This window comes from Petaurus breviceps, unplaced genomic scaffold (genome assembly GCF_028583685.1).
Source record: "Petaurus breviceps papuanus isolate PSGF00001 unplaced genomic scaffold, PetGlider_PUasm1.0 90792, whole genome shotgun sequence".
NCBI classification, from domain to species: Eukaryota; Metazoa; Chordata; class Mammalia; order Diprotodontia; family Petauridae; genus Petaurus; species Petaurus breviceps.
The window spans coordinates 10,189,111-10,211,352 of NW_027187347.1; the positions used below are offsets into that span (position 1 = coordinate 10,189,111).

General features: G+C 38.6%; 1 protein-coding gene and 1 pseudogene across 1 annotated transcript in view; one reads left to right on the forward strand and one right to left on the reverse strand.

Moving 5' to 3' along the window:
* Positions 1–9,289: 9,289 nt before the first annotated feature.
* Positions 9,290–22,242, forward strand: part of GRAMD1C (GRAM domain containing 1C) — a 173,307-nt gene continuing 160,354 nt past the window's right edge. Inside the window, exon 1 of the mRNA XM_069069900.1 lies at positions 9,290–9,420. Coding sequence (XP_068926001.1) covers positions 9,304–9,420 — 117 coding nt within the window. The 5' untranslated portion in view covers positions 9,290–9,303. The remainder of the gene's footprint in view (positions 9,421–22,242) is intronic.
* LOC138147418 (ankyrin repeat, SAM and basic leucine zipper domain-containing protein 1-like) lies at positions 16,836–18,176 on the reverse strand (annotated as a pseudogene).

Here is a 22,242-nt window from a genome sequence, read left to right on the forward strand (position 1 = left end):
TGTACACACATATAATTACATATATATCCCTATATAAATTTAAATATATGTGTGTGTATACACACACACATCCGACATAAGTATTTCCTTAACTCAAGAAGACAAATTTTGAAAGATTTTATTTAGTAAAAATTGAAAAGTAGTATGGTTAAAAACATACTTACGTTAACAGATAAAATATATTATGACAAATTTCAACTTCATCAATGACCTAAATATTTTTTAAAATAATAAAAGGCAGGCATGTTATTTCATTGTTGGAAAGATTATAAAAAGGCGCAACATAGTGAGAGAACTCTCTAATAATGTACAAGAATTACAAGACTCATCATACGCCTTGTTTTTTATTTTTTTAATGTATTTTTAATTTTTCTTTTTTGGAGGGCAGTTGGGGTTAAGTAACTTGCCCCAGGTTACACAGCTAGTTTTTTGTTGTGTGTGTTAAGTGTCTGAAGCCAGAACCGAACTCAGGTCCTCCTGACTCCAGGGCCAGCACTTTACTCACTGAGCCACCCCTCATCATACCCTTTGACACCATATCTCTGTCTTTAGGTTGTCATTAAAAGGACAAAAAGGACCTCTCTGTACAAAAATATTTTTAACTGTTTTATTGTAGATAAACTACAATAAAGGTAAATAAATGAAAAATTAAAAACAATCTTTATGTCCAATGACTAGGGAATGGCTAAATAAATGACATACTGATATTATATGTAAAAAATATGAAGAGATCAGTATATTTCTTTATAAAACATGAATAATAGACTAGAACATGTACAATGATTGAAATCATATAAAACAGCAGCAGTAACAAAACTTTATAGGAAAACTGATGGAAAAGAACTTGGAAAAGAGAACCAATATATTATTATTTTTCAAAATTCACATTATAGTATTTGTATCTTTTTCTGTCTCCTTTAAAAGGTATTTCACATTTTATTATTTTATTTGGGGTTCCTTTGTATTTAGTGAAAGTCTTATTAAATTAGTGATAAAACTTCGTAGAAAGTTAAAACTTCGTAGAGAGGGACTAGAGTTAAAGCTGCTGAAAGAAGGACCAGATCACTCCTCCTCTTTGTTCTCTACTCCTCAAGCCCTGCACCCAGGAAAATAAAATTTAGTGAAAAGACAATAGAGAAGGTATACTTTATATCAAATTCTCTCTATTGCTGTAGTAGAGTGAACACGGTCATTTCTAATGTATCAAATCTCTGCAAGAAAATAGATTTGTGTTTTTTTGGCGGGGGGGAGGTTGGGGAGAACTGTATTTTTTCTTATTGAAAATTATACGGGGAAAAGAAATGGTCTGTAATGAAGAAAAACACAATGCTTTCCAGTCATGATATAGATGAGTAAGAGATTCTTTTCAACTTTCAACTGAGATTCCATGACTAATCACTACATCTGTCTCTTAATTTGTTGTTTCTCATAGATGACCTTGGTAAAAAGACATTTATAACTGATGTCATTACAGCTGCTGAATCAATCAATAAACACTTATTAAGTGCCTACTATGTGAATCACCAAGAACAGAGAACACTTGTTGATGACAAGATGTTAATAAAAACAAAGGGAAAGTCAACTGAAACAATCACAATATTTTGAGTGAAGAAAAAAATCCAAGTATTTGCATATTCTCCTCATTGGTGGAGAATGACCACTCAATGCTTTGTCCCTACAGGAGGGATGTAATTGGCTAGAGCTTGGGAGAGAAGAGCTCCTTTTTCTGGCTTTATACTTTGACAGAAGAGAACCGAGGTTCTTTTCTGGTCCTCAGTAACTGTGGCTGGAACACCTACAGAAAGAGTTACTGGGCTGCATTTCCCCAGGGGTTGCTTCCAGGCTGTTGGCTATGGACGCTGGTCTGGAAGCACTGGTATTTCCAAGGTTTTTGCATTCAGGGTCCTGGGCTGTTTCCTTCAGAGTCTGAGGGGAGGTAGTGCTCAAGGTAGTTGTGGTGGTTTGACTTCCCTGGCACATGTTGCCTCCTGCCTCTGCCTTGGGATGCCTTGCTTCAACTAAGCTGGCTTGTCTGCTTGTGAGTGGCAGTTGTTTGGCAGTTGATGGGAAGGTTGGTTCTTCCACAGAGTTGCTCCCCTGGTTGAGGGCTGTAAGTGCTGTGCTGGAAGCAGGTCTAGGGGTTCAAGGGGGTGCCTATGTGCCAGCTGTCCAACAGTTATTACTGGTGGTGATGAAGAAGGTAATGCGCTCCTTCTTCACAATGATTACTCTCCTCAATGATACCTGCTGCGGCTGGAAGCATGTGTGGTGGTTAGTAGCCACTGCCATTCCCAAGGTTCTTGGATTTAGGGTCGACATTTTAAACTTAACATGTCCAAATTGAACTCATTGCTTTCCCCAACAAAGCCTTCTCTTTTCTTAACTTCCCTCTTAATGTTCAGGATACTACAATCCTCTCAGTCACCCAGACTCATGAACCAGGTGTCCTCAACTCCTCACTCTCACCCCCCCATAACCAATCTGTTGCCAAAACTTGTTGATTTTACCTTTGTAATATCTCTTGAACTCTCCCCCTTTTCCCCTCTAACACTATCACCACCATGGTCCCAGTCCTCATCACTTCACTCCTGGACTATGGCAGTACCCTCCTGGTTGGGTTTCCCTACCACAGGTCTCTCCTCACTCCAGCCCATCTTTCACTCAGCTGTGAAAGTGATCTTCTAATTTGAAGGTCTGACCATATTGCCCCCCTACTTAATAAACTCCAGTGGCTCACTATTATCTCTGTAATTAAATAAAAAATCTTTTATTTGACATTCAAAGCCCTTTCTTACCTGCCCCCCAACATCTCCAGTCTTCTTACATTCTCCTCACCCCCACTCATTCTGTCAACCAGTAGCACTGGTTTCTTTGCTGTTTCTTTCTTTATTAAGACACTTCATCCCACAACACCAGACAGTTTTACTGTCTGTTCCCCATGTCTAAACTGCTTTCCCTTCTTGTCTCTGCTTTTTGGATTCCCTATCTTCTGTCAATCAATCAGACTGGAACCGACCTCTAACCTGTGAATGGTCAGAGCTGAACAAAGCAGACCAGAGGCAGTGTCAGGAATCAAGTAGCAAGTGTGTCAGGAATTTCAGTGGGGAAAGCAGGTTTGCAAACCAAAGTCATCCTGAGGAGGGCTTGACTTGCTAGGGCAGGGGTAGAGCTTATATTCCTGAAAACCACAAAGGGGCTGGATCACAATAGCAATCATCCTTAGGTCTTGAGTAAACAGATTCCACTGCAGGCCCATGCATGCAGACATTTTTGAGACAATACAATTGTTCTTGAGTCCTGTGGGAACAATCTTTAAGTGATTAGAATCATTGTGCAAGGGTCATTGAGCCTTGTGATTGTTCAGTGGGGTACAGAACCAGAGGTAGTGTGGAAGAAACAGGTGTGCAGTATCTGGTTTGGTTCACTTATACAATAACATCAGGACAGGTTTTCTGCTACAGCATGTGGACTGTAATACCAACTCTCAGGTCTCTGGAAATTACGACAACAAATTCCAACAAATCTAAGCAGTTATTGATTAATATGAAAATTATAAATCTCTCAAGAACACCTGGTGCTGGTCAAAGCAATACTTTTGCCAAAGGGTGAGGGCAAAGGATTGTTGTTATGTCAAGCTCAGGTTACAGCTTGCTTGCTGAACCTTAGTTCTGGAAAACAAGGTGTCTCCAAATATTCCAACACTTTCTTTAAATCCCAACTAAATTCTATTATCTATATGAAGCCTTTTCTAATCACCATTAATTCTAGTGCATTCCCTCTGTTGCTCATTTTAATTTATCCTGTATGTAGTTTGAACATAGTAGTCTCCCCCATAAACTTCTACAAGCTCCTTGAGAGTCAGGACTGATTTTTGTCTTTCTTTGGAGACCCAGTGTTTAGCACAGTACCTGGCACATAGCAAACACTTAATAAGTGTTTACTGTCTGTCTCCACCAGGGTCTGAGTGATGGGGGATGGCAATAGGTTATACAGGAACTCTGATCCTTATCAAAGACCAGAATGCCTGCGATTCAGTCTGGAAAAGAATTTCAATAGGCCCAAGCAGACTTGGAGTCAGAATTGTAAAAGTTTATTATTACACTTTACAGCGGGCAAGGGTCCTTAAGGGTCCTGCAAGTTTATTGTTACACTGTACAGTGGGCAAGATTTCTTAGAGAACCTGTAAATTTAAAGATGACATAGGCATAGTTTTTAAGGAGTTTAGGCAATAAATCAGATGTCAATTATGCTAACTAGGTGAGTAAGGGTGGGATTAGGGAGGAGTTAAGGAGTGGTCAGTGCTTAAAGAAACAGGCACTTTTAATGTCAACGGCACAGGCGTATTGCCCATAATTCATTGGGAAATAGCCCAAGGGGGGCTACCTGGAGGTGTGGTTTTAGGTCTTGAAAGGTCACTAAGTCAGCTAGTGGTCAAGGGCTGACTGAGAAGTGCCTAGACTGCCCCTCATCAGTGTCATGTTTGACAAGATGGATGTTGGGAACAAAGGCTAACAGAGACCCAGTATGTAGATAATTGGCTAAGGAGTTAACCTATAGATAGTGCCTCATAGATCCAGTTGGCCATCTACTAAAGGTAGATAATATTTGCCTAAGCTAAAATGTTTATAGATGGTTTAGTGAAGGATTCATAGGAGTAGCTTGTTATTGTTGCAAGCAGAGATAAACAGTTGATGAGTTGTTGCTGGGGAGAGTGCTGGCGGGGGAAGGGGCAGAGTTAATGCTCTGAGGCTGGGGAGGGGAAATGTGATTTTACAGACTGGTTTTACAAATTGATTTTACAAACTGATATTACAGACTGATGTTACAAACATAGATCCCAAGCACCCCATCATGAGGGGGGAGTGTGGTCAAGGTGGTGGTGCTGGTTCAACTTGCCTGGTATATGTGGCCTCCCATTTGCCCCTCAGGATGACTTGAATGAAGAACTGACTAAAGGAAAGACATACCCAGTGAGACAGCTCATTGGAAGAGTTGATGAAGACAGTTATTATTGGAAACAACAAAAAAGAAAAATGGCTAAAAAAAACCCCCACAATACAAGATGATAAAAATATAACACCCCCACTCCCCACCCCAAATGAGTGTGCCCTTGGAGAATCTTGGTGGTAGTGTTTGTTTCTGTCTCTGTAGGGCCAGAAAATGATTTACAGAGAAAGTTTGGAGAATCACATTCTGGGATACCCTCTTTACCTGAAATGTGTTTGCCCTAGAGTTTCTCTGTTCCCTTTGAAGCAAAAGGGGAATAAAGAAAAAAAGCATTTATGTAGCACCTACTATGGCCCAGATACTGTGCTAAGTGCTTTTTACAAATATTATCTCATTTGATCCCCACAACAACTTGGAGAGTCAAGTGCTATTATTATCCCTATTTTACAGCTGAAGAAATGGAGGCAGAGGTTAACTTGTGACTTGTCACAAGAGTGACTTGTCCAGGGTTATATAGCTAGTAAGTGTCTGAGGTTGAATTAGAACTCAGATTTTCCTGACTCCAGCTCTCTCTCTTTCCCTCTCTTAGAACCAGCCAGTATGCAATGAGATCTCTACAAAGAGTTAATGAAGACTCCAAACTACTAATGAATTTCGTTATTGACTTGATTGGTAACTTAGTGATGAGGTAGAAAAGAGTGCTTGAAACAGATGGAGTAAGACTTGAGACAGGAGATAAACCAGCATGTGACCAGCCAGAAAAGTGATCAAAGAAGACAGTGACCTTTGTCTCTTTTCCAAAAGATTTCTCCTACCTAGTGGTTCAGTGGAGAGATGATGTGGATACAAATTGTCCCCTAAGGGTTAAAAGTTGCTTTTCCAGTACTTTGTGAAGCCCCTAGTTTATTCTGTAACTTGAAGGCACCCTAAAATCCCTTCTCACCATCTTGAACCTATACCAAAAGAAGAGGTTTTGTGTCCTGTCCTGTGTTTCCCCGTCTATTAATGTTTAACTTGTGTCCTCCTGCCCTGTCCTTAAATCCTTAAACCATAAAGAACTCCCTTTGTCTCCCTCATCCTATGTCATCCTGTCCTGTCTTTAATCTTTAAGCTCCAAACCTCTAAAATTACTACATCATCATTCTGAAACCTCTATATAAGCATTAACTCCCCCAAATATTGGAGTCTCACTTAATTTTCTTGCTAGACCTGTACTATTTTTGCACCAATAAAACTCCCAATGGTTACAGAGAAGGTCTAAGTGAATTCTTTCACACCTGAATCAGCTCTATCAGCTCTACCAACTCTAAACCTCATCATTAGAGTTGGGGAGAACCTCATTTTTACATATTTTATTGTTCCCGAGAAAGGAAGCAGAAAGGCCCTCCATCCCTTTATGAACTGTTTTATTTTCAACATATCACTTTGTATCCCTTTGATAAATTCAAATGTTCTGATATTATGTTGTTGATATTTTTCTTGTCAATTACAATTTAAAAATACAAATACCATAGGGGCGGCTAGGTGGTGCAGTGAATAGAGAACACTGGCCCTGGAGTCAGGAGTACCTGAGTTCAAACCTGGTCTCTAAATAAACTTCACTGGTAGTTTCCCTTTATGCATACTTACTTGTCTCTTTAAAGAATGATTTTCCTTTACAATTACAAAAACAAAGTTGTTCTCTCCAAACTGTACTAGATTGTCTCTTTGGCAGTTTTGACATTTATTACACAAGCCATTGGTTTGTCAGGTTTTTGAATTAACTAATCTCTTACTTGGTTTGGATTAAAGTTTGTAAATTACAAGTTTGAAAATAACATGATATTGGGCATTTCACTTTTTAAAAAGTCAGGGTCCTTGAATCTTATATAGGCAGTTAGGTGGTTCAATGGATAAATTGCTGGGCCTAGGGTCAGGAAGACCTGATTTTAAATCCAACTTCAGATACTGACCCAGAATGAGTCGCTTAACCTCTGTTTGCTTCAATTTCCTCAAATATAAAGAAAGGCTAATATGAGCTCCTACCTCACAGGGTTGTTGTGAGGATCAAATAAGATATTTGTAAAAAAAAAAACAAACCTGTTTTTTAAAGTACATAGTAGGTGCTACATAAGTATGTTATTATAATTATTACTATAAAAACCCTAAATCCAAGAGATGAGTTTCGTATATTCAGGAGGAAATGTAGACTTAAGATAGCATGGGAAAAGTTGTGCAATATACATGCCACATGTAAAGCCTGAAGTCACAAATTGAATACAGCATTTGCTTTGTCTTCAGATTGAGATGTTTATGAATTTTGTATGGACAAAGGTGAGAAATGCAGGACAAAATAAGGAGGGAGAATGGGTGGTCGGGGATGATCTCTAACTCCCTGCAGAACCTGCAAGCTCTACTTAAAGGATGAATGATGAAATCTCACAGTTGGAAGGGGTTGTGAGCCAAACCTGAACAAAAGTGTTCTTTACAAACAGTCCTGAAATGTAAGTCGTACAACTTCTGCTAGTCTTCAAAAAGGAACTATAAAATGAAGGTAATTTTAGCACCTACCTCCCAGTGTTATTGTGAGGATCAAATGAGATATTTGTAATGTGCTTTAGCATAATGCCTCCACATAGTAAGAACTATATAAATGCTAGATATTATTGAGTTTATAATTCTGCCTTCAGACACCAGCTTCGTGACCCTAGGCAAGTCACTTTCATTTCTGACTAATTTTCATCATTTATAAAATGAAGATGACAATATCAGGGTTGTTGTGAAGATCAAATGAGCTTACAAATGGAAAGTGCTTTGTAAACCTTGAAGTGCTACATAGTTGCTATTGCTACCTGTCTCTTCAATGCTATGGCTTTATACTCAGTACCCTCATGATTCTGGTCATTGCTATTTTTTAAAAAATCAGATCATCTCTAACATATTTACAATGTTCCAAAAGTCTTAAAACTTTAAAAAGCAGTTTAAAACTATTAAAGCCTTTCATTGGGTCCCTCTCCACCTTGACTCCTTGACCTACAAGCTATCTCTCCCTTTCACCCCCTCCTCCAGTGAACAAACATTTATTTCCTCTTCTTCCCACTTTAGGAAAAAAAAAAAAGCACAAAATCCTTGTAACAAATATGCATAATTAGGGAATGAATTTTACAGCTAATGAACAAGTATTTATCTTCTCTTCTTCCCATTGGAGGAAAAAAAATTAAACAAAACAATCCTTGGGACAAAAATTCTAAGTCAAAGATGATTACTCTCCATTTCCTCTCAGTGAACAAGCATTTATTTTCTCTTCTTTCCATTGGAGGAAAAAAAACACACCCAAATCCTTATAACAAACATGCTTAATCAAGGAATGAATTTTTTCCTCTATGAACATTTATTTTTTTTCCCCCACTGGAGAACCCCCTCCCCCCAAATCCTTATAACGCACAGTCAAGGTATTCTGGCCCCCACCCCCCACCCCCCAAAGTACAAGCATTATTTCCCCTTCTTCCCAATGGAGGAAAAAAAAAAACCCTAACAAAATCCTTGTAACAAACATGCAGAGTTGGGGGATGAATCCCCCTCCCCAGGGACATTTATTTTCTCTTCTTCCCATGGGAGGATCCCCGCCCCCCCAATCCTAGTAACGAATATGCAGTCAGGTGATCCCCCTCCCCCCCAAGTACAAGCATTTATTTCCCCTTCTTCCCATAGGAGGAAACCCGCCCTCCCCCAAACAAAATCCTTCTAACAAATATGCATAGTCAAATAGAACAAATTTTTTCCCCTCAAGAACAAGCATTTACTTTCTTCTTCCTCCCATTGGGCGAAAAAAACCCCCCAAACCAAAGCCTTGTAACAAGCATGCAGCGTCAAGCAAAAGTTCTGCCAAGGGCAGCTCCTGGAGAGGTGACAAGGCCTGCCCTCTTCTCGCAGCTTGAAGGGAGAGAGATGACCTGGGGGTGGGAGAGGGATGATCTGGGGGTGGGGGCGGGATCTACAGGGGCCGGTACAGTACCGCCTAACAGCGACAATCCGCGCTTCTGGCGGGGGTGGGGAAATAGCTTTCCTCTCCCTCCCCCCCCTCCCCCGTCCCAGCCCCCGCCCGCCATCCCTCTCCTTCCCCTCCGTAACGGGGGGAGCGGAGGGGCGGCCGAACATCCAGTGGCTCTTTGCACTAGGCGTCGGACTCTGGTCCTCAACCGCCGCTAGGGGGAACGCGGGAGCCCACGTGCTCCGGGCGAGGGGCCGGGCGAGTTGAGGGGAAGGGGGGAGTAGGGGAAGCGATGGGGCTGCGCGTTTGCGCATGCTCGGCTCATTCCCCCCTCTCGTTTTCCCTGTTGGAAGGTCACCGGTGTGTCTCGTGTGTGGTGTGACTGCATGGGGGGTAGGGAGGGTGATAGTGGCGGTGGGATGAAGCTGAGGGCAGGTGCGCCTGCGCAGTACTGCCCAGGCAGGAGGAGGGCAGAGATGGAGGGAGCTTTGACAGCCCACCAGGTAAGAGGTCTGGGGAGCGAGAGGTGTGGAGCTGGCTGGGGGCGGGGGCGCGTTTCATTGAGCTTTAGTAAATTCCCCTTTGGCTATGGGTATCCGCTTTGCCCTTTTTTTTTTTTCATTTTGTGATCCACCGACTCCGCACCCGTCTGCCCCCTTCCTCCCCCTTCCGCTTCCAAAGTTTTATTCTTGAAGAAGTGAAAAGTGATTTCCAAGCAAACAGCTGTTTTTCCGCCCAACCGGACTCTGCCTTCCTCCTCTTCCCGTGCCTCGGTAGGCTTTTGCCTTCCCTTGTTTGTTGGGCGATCCTGATTTGGCCAAGATGTGACCCTTGCACCCATGCACCGGTTTTGGCAGAGAGAAAACCGTTCTAATCCTGAAACATTGCTCTTCTTAGACTTAATTCAAAAAACATTTATTTAAGTGCCTACTGTGTGCCAAGTACTGTGTTGGGTACTAGGGGGACGTAAAAAATAAAATTGAATCGAAAAAATATTTAAGTGCCTTCTATGTGCCAAGTACTGTGCTGGGTGTGGGTAAAAAAAAATAGACTCATAAAAGCATTTATTAAGTATCTACTGTGTGTCAAGCCGTGTGCTAGACCAGGGGGAGGTAAAAAACAAAACAGAATCCAAAAAGCATTTGCTGAGTGCTTGCTGTGTGCCAAGAAACCCCAAGAAACAGTCCCTTAAATTCTATTGTGGAGAAGCACAGATAAGTAGATAAAGAGAACGCCAAAAGTCCTTAAATTTTAATACTTAAAAAACAACAACTGCACTAAGACTTTTGGGATGCCCTGTAGAGAGGGCTAGGGACCAACCCTGTGATTTCACTGACATAAAGAATTCTCTAGGAATGAAGATCGGATCCTTTTCTGCAACTTAAAAAGCCTTCAGAGGATGCGTTTTGCCTGGGATCATAGAGCATCACAGAAATGAAGTTGTGGGTGACCCAAAGAGCAATGGAGAGAATCGTGGGGGATGTGAGGAGCCCGTCCCCATGTTATCAGGGCTGACTTGGGCATTGACGTGGCTCACCCTCCTGGCCTTGAAGACTTGGTTCCTGAGACACCATTTGAAGGCAGCCTTTCTTGATTCTTCTCCTGCTCCCCAAATCCCTTCAAAGGTTACCTTCCATCTGCTCCATATGTATCTTTGTATACACACATGAGTGTGTGCACATGTGCATGTGCTGTCTTCTGACTATAAGCTCTTTGAGAGCAGAGACTTTTTATTTTTTCTTTATATCCCCATTGCTTAGCACACAGTTCCAGGCACATAGTCAGGGCTTAATAAGTGCTTGTTGATTGACAAAAAAAAAGTGTATGGAGAGCTTCCTAGAGAGCACTGAGATTTGCCTGGAGTCACACAGCTAGTATGTCAAGATGAGTCTTGAAACCAGATCTTTTTGGACTGATATTCTATCTATTACTCCACACTGCATCCCAATAAAAATATGTACAAAATGAATAAGAAAGGGTTTGTTTGGGGCGGCTAGGTGGCACAGTGAATGGAGCACCAGCCCTGGAGTCAGGAGGACCTGAGTTCAAATCCGGCCTCAGACACTTAACGTTTACTAGCTGTGTGACCTTGGGCAAGTCACTTAACCTCAACTGCCCTATCCTCCCCCCACAAAAAGCAAAACCAACCAAAACAAATAAACAAACAACAAAAAAGAAAGGGTTTGTTTGTGGGGGGAGGGCTCTAGCAATTTGTGGGATCAGGATAGCCCCCCCCCCCATGTGGAATGTGTCCCTTGAATTGAGCCTTGAAAGAAGCCATGGATTTTTCATGGTGGAGGTGAGGAGGGAGTGGATTTGATGGGGGAGGGGATCCCAATAGGTTCAGCAGATATTCTGATCTTATCCAAGACCAGAAAACCTGCAATATCGTCTGGAAAGAATTCAAGGTCTCAGGCTTAATTGGAGTGAGAGTTGTAGAAGTTTATTGTTACACTTCTATGAGAAGCGGGCAAGAGTCCTTTAGGGGACCTGCAAGTGAGAGGGGGTACATGCTTTTACCTTTAAAGGGTAGGGCTGCCATTGTCAGGGCTGACCAGATGGGACGGGCCTCAGTGCATAGACGAAGGTCAGAGCTGACCAAGAGGAGCATGTGAATAAATAGTTTAGAGAAGATTTGGGCCAGGTCGTTAAGGAGACAAAAGGCAAGGATAAAGGAGGGTGTGGGCCAGGCCTGGGAAGAAATCAAGAGATTAAGTAAGAACAAAAGGGGTCGAAGGGTGTTGCCTAGGTGGAGTGTGGGATAGGGAGAAGGGGCAGAGCTCAAGGATGGCAAAGGACAAATTACAACTTCACAGACTGGTTTTACAAGTTGGTTTCACAAATTGATCTAGACCCCAGGTACCCCATCATTCACTGCATGTGGGATGAAATGTACAGGCAGCAGTGAGGAAGTCAATTTGATTGGATTGTAAAGTTTGGAGAGTGCTGTCTTCACAATTGTCTGTCTTCAAAATTGCTACGGTTAAATTTCAGAAGCTTTACTGGCTCTGGTGAACCTTAAATTCAGTGTGTCAAAAACCAAGCTGTTCATCTTTTTTTTTTTTTTAACCAATGCTGGTATCCTCTTTGGATTTTCCGATTTCTGACAGTTCTTCATCATGCTCTCAGTTATCCAGGCTTGAAATGTTTTAGTTGTATTTGACTTCCGTTTCCCTCTCCTCCCTCTCTGTCTGCATATAGTCACCAAGATCACCTGTTACTTCTTCCTTCCTAAAGTTTCTCAGGAGAGACAGATGTACTCCACTGATGAAATCCCAGATCTGGCCCAGTAAGGTTAATTGATAATTTCACATCCTTTCCTTCCTTCCCATTCTGGTTCTGACGCTAATCATCTCACCGGGGTTACAACAGTACTCGATGAATTGGTCTTTATATCTAGTGTTTCTCCATATTCTGTCTATTTACTATTTTTGTAATACTAATATTTCTGTATATTTACTATTTTGCTACCCATTGCTTGAAACTTCATGACTTGACAATAAAGTATAAGCTAGCTTGGCATTCTAGACTTTCCCCTAAATGTGATCCCTAATGTGGTTCAATAAAAGGAAAACTGTGGATTCCAAAGACCAGAGTTTAGATTCCAAATTTACTACTTTATGACCAGTGTGTGCTTCCTTAGGTGAGTCATTTTTGACTTTCTGGTCCTGTTTTCTTATCTATAAAATGAGGGGATTAGAGTAGATGACCACTAAGGTGCTGTCACCCCTACATCTACAATCACATGAATCCTCTGTTCTAGAGAAACTGAAGCATTCATTGAACATGTTTTGCCCTTTCCTTGTGTTCTGCTTTTCTTACTTTGGCCATGCAGTTCTAGAACAAGCTTCACCTTCATAAAGCCTTTCCTAAATGCTCAGCTTCTGAAGACTATCCTTCCTTTGAACTCTTTCACCTTCTCTTTTTGTGACTCATTTGACAATTAGTGTATATTACTCTATATTGTTTTATATTTGTGTATGTTTGTGTATACATGTCATATGTATATATATTTCTTATTTCTCCATAACTAAATTTTAAGTCCATTGGATAAAAGCTTCCCAAGTTTATTTGGCCTACTGTCCCCTTTAAAAAAAAAGTTACTTAGCACCCCCCTGGAAATCTACTTTAACCCTCTAATGTTTTTGGTTTGTCATTTCAGGAAAAGCATAAATTTTTTAAAATGACATTTTAAATTTAGCAATTTATTGTAAGTTTTTTCTTGCATTGAAATTTTGATGACTCAATATCGAATCATGTGACCATATAATATCGCATTGTAAACAAGTCATTATATGTACATATTCGTGCTGATGCATTCTGGACTTCCTGACAGTACAGCACATACTTGCCTGCAAACACTTGCTTGTTAAGACCTGTTGGCAGACTTGACCACTGATTATAACTTGCATTTTGTGTGTTTATTTGGAAAATAATGTAAACACTATGGCTTTATGACTCTGTTACACAACATATGAAACATGTATGAATGGTTTTTTAAATTTCTTTTCTTTGTTTATGTTTCCACCTCCTCCTTATTTTTATTCAACACCCCCCAGTTGTACCCAAGGCTCCTACTGCCCCCCCCATCATTCCATTGCCTCACAGGGGGCAGTATTGCCAACTTTGGTAACCTGTGCTTATAAAGGCATATATATATGTATATGTATGTGTATATATATATATATATATATATATGAGTACATTTGTATAATTTCTTCTCAACTAAATTGTAAGTCCATTGACCTGACTAAAGGCATTGGTAGCCTGCTTAATCAAATTTGGAGATGACACTAAGCTGAGAGGAATTGCTGGATGACAGGATCCAAAACCATCCTGACAGACTAGATCACTGGGTCTTCCTCTCCACCCCAAGTCCTCCCTCACATAGGTAGACTTCGGTATTCATATTGATATTTCCTCAAATACGCGAACTTCCAAGTTATTCAATTTACTCAACCCCCCCAAAACCTACTTTTCTACTCCCCCTCAGCTTCACACAGGGACAGTCATGCTTTTGATCTTGCTCTGTCATCCACAAGTGTTATGCTTCCATGTTCTAAAACTCCTAGGTCTCTGAACCTTATTGTGATCTTTTCTCCTGAGGTATGGTGGAAGGAATCATGGGACTTTAGTTTGTATCCTGTCTCTACTTCGTAATGCCTTCTGTGGCCTTCCCTGGACAAATCAACCTCTCAGTACCTGAGTCGTCTTTCTCTCTTTTTTTTTTTTGCTTTTTGGAGGGCAGTTGAGGTTAAGTGAATTGCCCAAGGTCACACAGCTAGTTTTTATGTTAAGTGTCTGAGGTCAGATTTGAACTCAGGTCCTCCTGACTCCAGGGCTAGTGCTCTATTCACTGTGCCACCTAGCTGCCCCACAGTTGTCTCATCTTTAAAATGAAGAAATTAGACTAAATAATCTCTAAGGTCGCTTCTAACTCTGTATTTATAATTCTATACCTAAGCCTTTTCTTTGCCTTCATCATCACCTCTAGTCTCTTCATCTTTAGTAGTGTACAGACTGCAGTCTTCTCCCTTCGCATTCTTTATGCCTTTAGTGAACCAATTCAGTTTTATATGATCTTCTGCTCTCGAATCCCTTTCTCCCTTGTCTTTATTAGTGATCACATTTTTGATCTCAACTAGGCTCTCGCTGCTCCCAGGCAACCCTTTTGCTCCTCCCTAATATATTCTCTATCCTATTCTTCACAGCAAGTATTCTAAACCTCTTCTCTTTTCTCATTTCTCTCCCCCCCAACACGTCTAGCCCTCATCCTCTCACCTGAGAGCTCTCTCTAAATCTTCAGGCTTTCTCTAACTAGCAGCTTCTTTCTTTCTATCTACAAAATGAGACCCTATCTCCCTGATCTTGAAAAAAAAGCCTCTCTTGAGCTTAACGTCCACATTAGCTGATATCTTTTAACTTTCCCTGCCTTTTTGGCTAGGCTCCTTGAAAAAGTGGTATACTCTTGGAGCCTCTGCTTCCTGATGATTGAAGGTTGAACGGGAGTGGGAGAGATTCGAGGCAGGTACACAAATTAAAAACTACTGTAGTTCAGGTGAGGGGTGATGAAGGTTTGACTGAAGAGACAGCAGTGTATAGGAGAGATGTTGTGAGGGTAGAAATGATGAGATTTGACAGCAGATTGAGTTTGTGGAGTGGGTGAGAGAGAACAGTTGAAGATGACAACCAAGGTTGGGAGCCTGGATGACTGGTACAGTAGTGATGACCTTAATAGTAATGTGAAAATTGGGAATAGAAGAGGATTTGAAGGAAAGATAATTCTGTTTGGAATATATTGAGTTTGAGATGCCTAAACGTACATGCATTTCAAGATGTTCAAAAGGCAGATGGTGATACAGGTCTGGAGCTGAGGAGAAAGATTATGACTAGCAAGATCTGAGAACCATCTGCACAGAGATGATAATTGAGCCCAATGTACTTGGTGAGTTCACCAGATAGGATAGTAGATAGTAGTTCACCAGATAGTCCCCATTCTACTTCTGTTTTATGAGAATTTACTCCTAACTTTCTCATCAAAAGAGAAAAGGACCCAAGATAGAACCTCGAGGGGCACCCACAGTTAATGATTGTGACCTGGATGAAAATTTAGCAAAAGAGACTGAGGAGTGGTCAGACAAATAGGAACAGAGAGTAGCCAGGGGGGATGATTGCCAGTGTCAAAGGTTGCTGTGATGTCAACAAAAGTCAGGATTGAGTCAGTCGGTCAGTAAACACTTATGCAGTGCCAGTGATGTACTTGCCCTTGTACTAAGCCACAGCGATACAAAGGGAAGTCAGAGACAATCCCTGATTTTAAGAACGGCAAAGTCTAATGGGAGAGATAACATGCAAACAGCAATTTATAAACAAATGATATGTGGGACACATTGGAATTAATCAACAGAGGAAAGACTAGAATTAAGAGGGATCAAGAGAGGCTTCATATAGAATTTTAGTTGGGACTTGAAGGAAGCCAGGGAAGTCAGGTTGGCTGATTTTTTTTTCCTTTGTTATAAACATTCGTGGTCAAACTAAATTCTGACACTGGCTATCTCTAGAAACATATATCTCATTCTGCAACTTGAGGTCATCATTTCTTATTAGGAGGAGGGAAGCAGGCTTCATCATCAGTTCTCTGGAATCATGGTTGATCATTGCATTGATCAGAATTCACAAATCTTTCAGAGCTGTTTGCCTTTATTATTGCATAAATTGTTCCCCTGTTCTCACCTTACTCTGCTATCAGTTTATAAAATCTTCTTAGGTTTTTCTGAAATCAGCTCTGGCATCATTTCTTTTCTTTTTGTTTTTTTCCTGAAGACAAACTAGGTAAAACCTTATTTGAAGATGATCAATAATCATATAAGATATTAAACGGAATTAAAGAATCATAGAATTACGTGTTATCTATATCTTGATCAAAATGAACAAATTAGATTTCTAAATCTGACAGAAAAACATCTGTAAAGAAACTTGCAACCTTGTTTTTACAATGTTTCTACAAATTGAGTTTTCAAAACAGTTTTCAAACGTGCATCCAGAGAAATAACTAGAAAGAACTAAATTTATATCCAGGTGGAAGCAAAATACCTGATCTTTTTCGTTCTCTTATTTGATTTTATGTCCTCTTTACCATTTTTCATTCCAGCTGGTACAATCCATCCTTATAACCTGACCATTGTATAATGTGAAAGTATTTACAGATCCTATACTTGATAATAAGCCGCCATGGGGGGGGAGGGGAGGGAGGGGGACAAAATGTGAAATTCAAGGAATTGTGGAATTGAATCCTGTAAACTAAAAGGAAACAAATTAATAAATTGAAGTTTAATTAAAAAAACAAAGTAAAACAGTTTTCAGTTTTCACTTCTTTTCAAAAGATATCACTGTACATTGCTCAAAACAACAATTAACATCAGCTTTTTTGGAAAGTTAGCTCACAATGGAAGAAGAGAAACTGAAATTCACATATGGTAAATGTTGTTCTCTTCAAAAATATGCTCTTGCAGGTAGAAAATGTATCTGTAGGTGGTACATGACAGAGATAATTTTTCTGGTCATTTTGCAGCTTCCGCATTAATCTTTTAGTTTACTGGATTTTTCATCTACTTCTTCAATATTACAAACCAACTTTTCACAAAAAGATGTCAGCCTTTGGTAGGATCCCCATTCTACTTCTGTTTTATGAGAATTTACTCCTAACTGGTTAATTATGTTCTGTACTGCCATAGTTAAATGACCACATTGTTTAATTTTAATATGAAATTGAGGAACTCATCACCACTGATTTCCAAGTTTATTACTTTAGTCAGTTCTCCATATTTTACATCCTCTACTTGTAATTATTCATCAGTAATTCTGTTATATGATCAAATCCTTTAAAAATACTTCCAGATCTTCAAAAGCTATATATGAATTAAATTTATGGCATTTCCCTATATCACTGTTCATTGTCAGAAGTCTGCATATAGCTTCTTCTTTGGAACTTTCCTTGCAGTAGATTCACAGTCAAAGAAAGTAAACTGAAGAGCTCTGAATGTTTATTTCCTTTAGCAATCTTTCTCACTTTCTTTCTGTCTTTGGTTTGCATTGTTTTATTGGCTCTTAGTTCAAGCAACTTCAAATATACACTTTATGACCCTGATGTGTTGCCCACATTGAAGCTCTATAACCATTTTCATCTTGGGTATTTATTTCTGCTCCATGAGCAACAAGGGGAGCAGTAACCTAAGGGATGGCCTTCTAAAGCTGCATACGTGATTGGAATCATAAATTTTTTGCAAGCAACATTTAGGTGAGCATTTCTTGAAAGTATTTGTACCTTCTTTAAAATCTGACCCACTGAAGCATGTAAAGAACATGCAGCCATCAAAATAGTATATTGGTCCTTATCGAAGCTTACATTAGCCTCTGTATCCAAGAATATAGTCACCCTTCCACATTAGCAATACTGGCATTGTACAGGAGAAGAATCCATCCAAATTGAAAACTGGATTCCACACTCATTTCAGAATTTAGAAGTTCTTCAATCAATAAAACAGATATTGAAGTCACAACTTTGCTTTTTTTTTAGTCGCTAATGAATTTTAATTCTTAAAGGTGCATGATTCCCAAGTCTCTTAAAAAGTTTCAACAGACTCCATGATCCCCTTAAACTATCTTCTTGTATCTCTCTTGTCCCTTTCTCAGCCAGACTTCTAGAAAAAGCTGTCTAAATTTATTGCTTCCACTTCCTCTTCTCTTACTCTTGAACCATTTTCACCCTGGCCTGTGATCTCATTACTTTGCTGAAATTGCTTTTTCCAGTGTTACCAATGATCTATTAATTGCCACATCTCATGGTCATTTCTTAGTCTTCATCCTTGACTTTTGCTGCATTTGCCACTCTTTACAGGGTAGCAGAATGGATCAGAAAGTGGTGTCCAACAACATATTTTTTATATGAAATACACTTGAAACAAAAATGAACAGATTTGAATTGAGGCACAGAAGGCTAGTTCAGACATCAGGGCTAACAATCATGACTCCAATCAAGGCAGCAGTAGAAACAGATGTGGTTAAAAGAGATAAGTATGCCACCTATGTACTTTTAAAGTATTATGGAAAATGAATGATTATTAATTAATTAAATTCATTGGGAAGAACAAAAGGTCCATAATATCAAGGGAATTAATGAAAAGAAATGCTAGGGAAGGTGGCCTAGACATACCAGATTTTAATCTGTATTATAAAGCAGCAATTATCAAAACTACTTGGTACTGACAGAGGAATAGAGTAATGGATCAATGGAATTGATTGGGTACATGAGACTTATTCAATGACTATAATAATCTACTGTTTGATAAACCCAAAGACCCAAGTTTTTGGGATAAGAACTCACTATTTGACAAAAACTGCTGGGAAAACTGGAATATAGTGTGGCAGAAACTGGGCATAGGCCAATATCTAACACCATACACCAAAATCAAGTCTAAATGGGTGCACGATCTAGGTATAAAGCCTGATACTGTAAGCAATCTGGGAAAACAAAGAATAGTTTACCTGTCAGATTTATGGAAAAGGGAAGATTTAGTGACCAAACAGGAGTTAGAGAACATTATAAAATGCAAAATGGATAATTTTGATTACATTAAATTGAAAGGTTTCTGTACAAACAAAGCCAATGTAACCAAGATTAGGAGGGAAGTGGAAAATTGGGAATTTTACAACCAGTGTCTCTGATTAAGGCCTAATTTCTAAAATATACAGAGAATTTAGTAAAATCTGTAAGAATACAAGTCATTCCCCAATTGATAAATGGTCAACATTAAAGATATCTATAAGCATATGAAAAAATGATCTAAATCACTATTGCCTAGAGAAATGCAAATCAAAACAACTCTTAGGTACCACATCTCACCAGTTAGATTGGCTAAGATGACAAAACAGGAAAATGATAAATGCTGGAGAAGTGGAAAAATTGAAACACTAATGCATTGTTAGTGGAGTTGTGAAATGATTCAACCATTCTGGAGAGCAAAATGGAACTATGCCCCAAGGGCTATAAATAAATAAGGCATGCCCTTTGACCCAGCAATACCACTTATAGGGTTGTATCCCAGAGAGATCATAGAAGTGGGAAGAGGTCCCGTATGTACAAAAATATTTATAGCAGCTCTTTTTGTGGTGGCAAAGAATTGGAAATCAAAGGGGATGCCCATCAATTGGGGAATGGCTAAACAAGTTGTGGTATATGAATGTAATGGAATACTATCTATAAGATATGGAATATCTATAAGATATAGAATACGTGCTATAAGAAATGAGGAGCAGATGGACTTCATAATAAGCTAGAGAGACTTATACAAACTGTTGTTGAATGAGAAGAGCAGAACCAGGAGAAACTTGTACACAATTACAGAAACAATGTATGTGTGATGACCAGCTTTGATAGACTGCGCTTTTCTCAGCAATGCAAGGTTACAAGACAACTCCAAAAGACAAATGATGCAAAGAGATATCCACATCCAGAGAAAGAACTACAGAGGTTGAATGCAGATTGAAGCAAACTACCTGCTCTCTTTCTTTTTCTTGTTTTGTTGTGTTTCCTCTTTCCCATTGTTCATTTCATTGGTTATAATCCTTCTTTGTAACCTGACTAATGTTTAATGTGAAGGTATTTGCAGATCCTATGTTTGATTACATGCCACCATGGTAGAAGGGAGGGGGAGAAAATTTGAAACTCAAGGGATTATGGAACTAGTCTTGTAAACTAAATGTAAACAAATACATTAATTTAAGGAATAATTTTTAAAAATACCTAATATTATGCATAAAATGGCATAGTTTTAAATACTTAAAGGTATTTAGATACCTTCAGTATCTAAAATGCCTAATGCAAAAATAAATAAATAAATGCAAAATAATTACTTATAACTTTATTTAATTACACAGAGAAATAGAAGCAAGAAATATAATAGTAGATGATTTGCATTCTCTTTTCAGACCCAGATAAATGTAATAAAAATAAACTAGTAAAACATTAAGGACTTGAAAAGAATTATTTTTAAGAAGTTAACTATGGCAGATCTCTGAGGGTTACTGAATGGGAATAGAAAGGAATATAAATGTTTGTTAGAATGTAAAATCTCATAAACATGTAGAAAAGCAGAAATATTAAAAACAGATAACTTTACTGACAAAATGCAATAAAATTATAATCCACAATGGACTTTTGAAGAAAATATTCAAACTGAAATGGAGATTAAATAATTTAATTCTAAAGTATATGTGGCTTAAAAGAACATATCATAGGAACAACAGAATTTTATCCAAGAAAATGGCAACAGCGATACAACATACCAGAACTTCTGGAATATAGACAAAACAGTGACTAGGGGAAAATTTCTCTCTCAACACTTTCATTAATGAAAAAGAAAGAAATGATTGATGAATTGGTCATGCAACTAAAAAATATAGAAAAACAACAAACCACAAACCCCAACTAAACACCCCCAACAATTTCAGAAAATCAAAGGAGAGATAAATAAAATTGAAATAAAAAACATTAAATTGATGGAAGCAGATTTCTTTTTTTAAAAATAAACAAAAAAAATCTACAACTATTAGGTACTATAATAAAAAAGAGACTGACCAAATTGCAATATCAAAAATGCAAAAGGAGAATTCATAATGAATGAGAAAAATAAAGGAAATTATTAGAAACTACTTTGGCTATTATATGCTAGCAAAACTGATAACAAGTGAAATGGTTTTAAAAATGTAAAATACTCAGGTTGACAGAATAAGAAATAGAGAATTTAAATAGCCTAATCTCAGAAAAAGAATTGAATGAGAATAAATGAAATCCTAAAGAAAAAACCCTAGGACTATATGGATTTAACAGTAAGTCCTATAAAATGTTCAAAGAACAACTTTTCTAATATTATGTAATTTTAATATTATAAATTATAATATTATATAAATTGCGAAAATGGAAAAAGAGGATTCTATCAGATTTTTCTTTGTAACAAATATGGTCTTTCAAGTCTAACCTGGAAGAGATAAAACAGAAGAAGAAAACATTAGAATAGTATCTCTTATGAATAGTAATATAAAAATATTGTCTTAAAAAAGGAAAAAGACAACAGCAACATATTAATCATATTATAAATTATGACCAGATTGGATTTATTTTAGAAGTTCAGGGTTGGCTCAGTGTTAGAAAAACTGTTAAGTATGATAGACCATATTAGTTACAAAAAAATTGATTTTGTAATTGTATCAATAGATGCAAAACAAGCTCTTTACAAAATATAACACTTGTTTTCTGTTAAAAACATTAAAAAGCATAAGAAGAATTGGATATGTTGATATACATTTGTAATTCTTACTAACGGGAGGCTGAAACTAATGGATTGCTTAAATTTAGGATTTTTGAACAGCAGTAGGAATAAAGTTGATCAAGTGTCTGCTCTAAGTTTGCCACCAATATGACACCCCACTCCTATGGGAAGGGCTACCAGGGATGTGTAAGAAGGAGTAAACTGGACCAGCTTGGAAATGCTGCCAATCAAAGCTTTTTTGCTCATCAGTAGTGGGATTAGTAAGTGACTGCTTCATTTCTAACCTGGGTTGAGATAGGCCCAGTCTCAAAATAAACAAACTCCCCAAAACATAGGAGTAAATGAACTATTTTTTAATATGGTAAATAGTGTCCTATCCAAAACCAAGAGTTAGCTTTATTTATAATGGAAATTGGTCTTTCCAGTAAGAGAAGAGGTAAAAGCAAGGATGTTTTTAGTTCTAGAAATGCTAGTTATATTAACAGATCTAGGAAATGA